Below are 4,455 nucleotides of genomic sequence, written 5' to 3'. Positions count from 1 at the left end.
GCGACGCATTGTCGTTCTGATCATAGATCATCTGCTGGCTCTAGGGTCAGTGTCAATGATGGGTATATGTATGTACGTATCTCGTTTGGTGCTTTACTCTGACAGTCATCCTTGGCGGGATAAACTCCAGCAGATCTTGCAAGGACACAGACCCAACGCATAGTTTGCAGTCGCATAGGCAGAATACTATGATGGTGCGGCTCCGATCAACGTGTGTATGGATGCAATTCCAGAATATCGTGGTCGATGTCATTCATAGTTAGCTCTGATTCTCTAATTCTCTACTCCCCGCTCAACATACCTTATCTCTTTGCCACGCTCGTTCGTGATAGACCGCGCGATTCAATCCTGTTCCTTTTCCGTGGCCCGGATAGATGAAACCGCATATGAGACTAATGAACTATCAGCTATGTGTGCTCAGACAACGGAACTCCGCAAACACGAGAATCAGCTGTCTGGGAATCGACTGGATTGATTTCTAGACACTCCAGATAATTTCAGCTTGCCACTTGGTACAGGTGTGGACGGGCGGCTCACTGACTTCTAGCAGTGATACAATGAGAAATGGGTTTGTCTACATAAACCTCGTCTCAAATATACTTCGAAACAGCATAACTAAAATAAATACTACGACGGATCATCGACCGAATATCTCCTCCAAGCAGAATACGCGACAAGCACTTCTCTACACAACACTGCTAGTTGGTACATGTACACGATCCTGGAAGACAATCGAAATCATGCTGATTTCTGCGTCGGATTCAGCTACGAGCTTAGCGTGATATTCTCGAACGCCAAGGATGAGGCGTGGACCCAGCACAAACATCTGTACGACCAATAAAATTCGAAGAACACCACCGACTACCTGAGCTGCCATAGAATTTGAATTCTGCAGAAATGATGAGTAGCAATTACGAGCGGATGTCAGTGACAGGTCGGCGCACCACGAACTCTGGAGAGATGCAAGCAAGCTGGAGGCAAGAGACACAAACAAAGCTAGCATGTGCGGAATTTAGCAGAAAACGACAGCCACATTCACATTACAAGCTCACCATGCAAAATAAAGCACGTGGGATTTTATAAGCACTCTGAAACAGTCCCCGATGGTCGATCCTGTCGATGGGCCGAGTCGTCGCAGGTCACGGAAGTGTTTCACAGCAATCCAGACCAAAAGACCCAGTGCGAGGACCTCCCAAACAGTGTTGAGCATCCAAACCGTTGCGGTCAGAAGCTGATCGTGCCCCTCAAATTCACTATCGCATATATGCATGCCTGATAGTATCAGCTCCTCTGGTGTTCGTCCAATGAGTTGTGTTCTTTTAAGTCATCAAGTAAAGCTTACCCACTACAATTTCCGTGAGTCCCATTGCCGTGATTACTCCGCAGGTGATGTTTACAGCCAAGAAGACAACCACAAGGAGGATGATCATGATTCTGGATCTCTGATACATGGCATATAACCGAGCGATCATGATGACTTGCATTGCGTTTCAGTCGAGTCAATATTAATGAGGTATTGCAGCTGAGAACTGACCGCCCAACATGGCAGGTACGACCACAATTATCACATTTATTGAGTTGAACAGAATAGTGCCTGAAATACCTGATAAGTGATCGCCCTCGTCCTAGGACCAAACACTCCGACTCACATCTATCGAGTCATTATGTTGAACCAGGTTCAATAGTCAGGATCACACTCACCCCTACAAATGAATGTATCCATTAATATATCGGATGGGAATGTGACGGTTGCGGAATACATACTGCATCTGTCAGCGAGACCAATGGCATATCTCCTGTGTGCCGCTGGTCAGAAGAATCGAACAGTGTATATGAGACATACCCAGAAAATCGGCACTGATTATGGTCAGAGATGAGCTGTTAGCATATGCCAATTTGTTGGCCACAACACATACACAGAATATGGTAGTCCAATATAGCGTATCTAGAACGTTTTAGAATCAGCACAACCACGCTATAGCATGACATATGGTACGAACAACGAGATACAGCACAGTCATCAGAGACCAGCGTTGCCTCTGCCCCAAATTCATTGTATTCCTTTGCTTTTCTTCTGATATGGGACTCCGTCACTCACCCAGATCAGTTCAATCTATGACACCATTCTTAGCAAGTTGGCTGATCCGTTGATAACATCGACTTACCTCTTGTCCGAGTGTTAGGACTGGATATATCATGAGAATATCGGTGGTTTTCGAATACTGTCCTGCTCACCCCAATCATATACGACCACGACGCTGGCGGCAACTGTGAAATGACAAGTCATTGTTAGATCGAGACATCACCGACTGATGCGACGAACCCATCCAATAGCTGAAAGAAATATTCAAACTGATTATCGGCCACCAATTGGGATCATTTGAGACTATGGTCATATTCGAGAGATGGTGTGAGCGAGTGGGGGATGTTGGGGGTTATAACGATCTGATGTTCGTGCTAGATATACCGCCGTTCAGCGCTTGTATCGCCCAAATCGGCATGATTCAAGTAAGTATTGCGATGCGAAATCAAGAAAATAGTCAAAGTGTTAGATTAATGAATCAAAGTAGACTTTGATTTGGTTTCTGGTACCCTGTTATCATTCGGGCCTGCTACCCGGTTCCTTTGAACAGCTTCAAACGTTGTACACCCATTGTACATATCCTAAACCCTGTGCCCGGATAAGTGGACCCAAGGGAATTAGCCACCAGGAGTGCTCTCTTGGGGTGTACACATATGTGCGAGTCTCCGAACTTGGCCTCAATTACCACAGATGGATATTAGAAGGAGAGTATTGCATAGTCTACTACCTCGTCGTTTTGCTGGAAGGCTGCACCGAAGGCATTCATTATCGTACCGGGTATTTTAAAATTTTGTTCCCCCGTAAATCAGGCTGTGTAGATCAGTGTACACCAGTAGCTCGATATTGCCGATCCTTCGGACTTACTGTTGGTATTGGTATATCCACGAATAACCGGCTGCAAGAAGCACAGCAACGAAAGTGCAGGCGCTGGGTTGGTCTGGGTTTGAAATTCGAAGGAACCCGAATGATGTCACACGAACTCTATACGCTACGATATACGACTTCCCGCCATACAATTGCACTCTCCGTTCACCTGCTCCACAAGCCGTTTACCCCATTCGTACCCGAGGCTCCACGGGTACATAACGTTGCTCATCAACATTAATGTCAACGTTCACATCCAGAACGTTTTAATTGTTACACAGCGCAATGCCTCAGAATACAACGTGATACGGTAATGCGGAACAATTGAAAGATGTCTCGACAAATTTCCAACGCATGTGAATACCTTCTTTGAAAAATGCACGGTGGGGTTTTTCCCGGGAAGTTATTGCAATTCCTTTACAAATACTGTAAAATGCCCATTTCAGGTACACACAATGGATTCTCCGAATTCAGCATGTACAGCCTTGCATCACGCTCGCCTTCGAGTTTGAAGATGCATATATTGAGCAGCCCAGGTATCGACATGGCGGGCAATACATATAAGTACTTACAAATGAACGGTATCAGCGACCGTAAGCTCTGCTGAGCCTGCTCTGGACAGGGATATCACTGTGACGCTTTTCCTCAGTTCATCACCTCAGCCGAGTTTTTTGCAGCGCCCAGCATCCAAATCTGCCCAGTCCATATGAACAGCTGCATACCCCACAACCTGAAGTATCGTGTGCAACATACAGTTTCAAGAATTTTGATTGTAACATGAACATCGTGACGGACATCTGTGGTGGCGCTACTAGTACATTTAGTGCCAACAATTAAGTAAAAACATCATGACCAGAACCATGTGCATAACACGCCGGTGCTCAGCACAGCTGCACCGACAACAGAAACAACTGAAAGCGAATTCCTCAGGCCAGCACCAATGTCCCCTTTACTCGTGCTCCCAGCTCCCATGTAGCTCCCGACATCCCATTCGAGGTTGCCAGCACACTCGGGTCAACCCTTGCTGTATTTGCTGTCTTCGTGACCGCCGTGGTAGAGAATGTCTGGGTGGAGGGGTTCCCTGACTCTGCATATGCGTTGGAGGAGAGGAAGACGAGTGCGGCGCCAGGGGCGGGGACAGTCACTTGACAGGTATTGACGACTGATCGCAGTTAATTGTCTGCACGTTTTCTGAGCCCGTTAGGCGCCCATCAGACTCGAAGGTCCCGCCGAAGGTCTGAAACAGACATGAGCAAACGAAAAAAAATGGTGACCAGACAAACCTGGCCTGCCCACGTAATGTTGGACTTCTCTGACACGGAAGGTGCCACTAGATATCTAAGATGGGAATTAGTTTAGCGAGTAGTGATACTATGGAACACGTACTTGACTTGTATTTGTGCAGGCGTGGCGTTGCTCTGCCAATTGCCGAGCCGCCTATGGAAATTGTTGTTGTATAATCGCTCGCACCGCTCGGATCTGATACGTAATTGAGTAGTACAAGGCGC

General features: G+C 46.7%; 1 protein-coding gene across 1 annotated transcript; it reads right to left on the bottom strand.

Annotated features, from left to right (window-relative positions):
- Window positions 1-3,592: 3,592 nt before the first annotated feature.
- Window positions 3,593-4,384, bottom strand: BJ212DRAFT_1307212 (uncharacterized protein; the record flags this gene model as incomplete). Its single annotated transcript, XM_041333842.1, has 5 exons — window positions 3,593-3,677; window positions 3,701-3,744; window positions 3,901-4,091; window positions 4,231-4,285; window positions 4,334-4,384. Coding segments are annotated over 5 exons (426 nt in total), but the record flags the coding sequence as incomplete, so codon positions are not given.
- Between the last annotated feature and the right edge of the window lie 71 nt (window positions 4,385-4,455).

The sequence above is a fragment of the Suillus subaureus genome (assembly GCF_016647635.1).
Source record: "Suillus subaureus strain MN1 chromosome Unknown BJ212scaffold_464, whole genome shotgun sequence".
NCBI classification, from domain to species: Eukaryota; Fungi; Basidiomycota; class Agaricomycetes; order Boletales; family Suillaceae; genus Suillus; species Suillus subaureus.
This window is presented reverse-complemented; position numbering and strand designations above follow the sequence as displayed.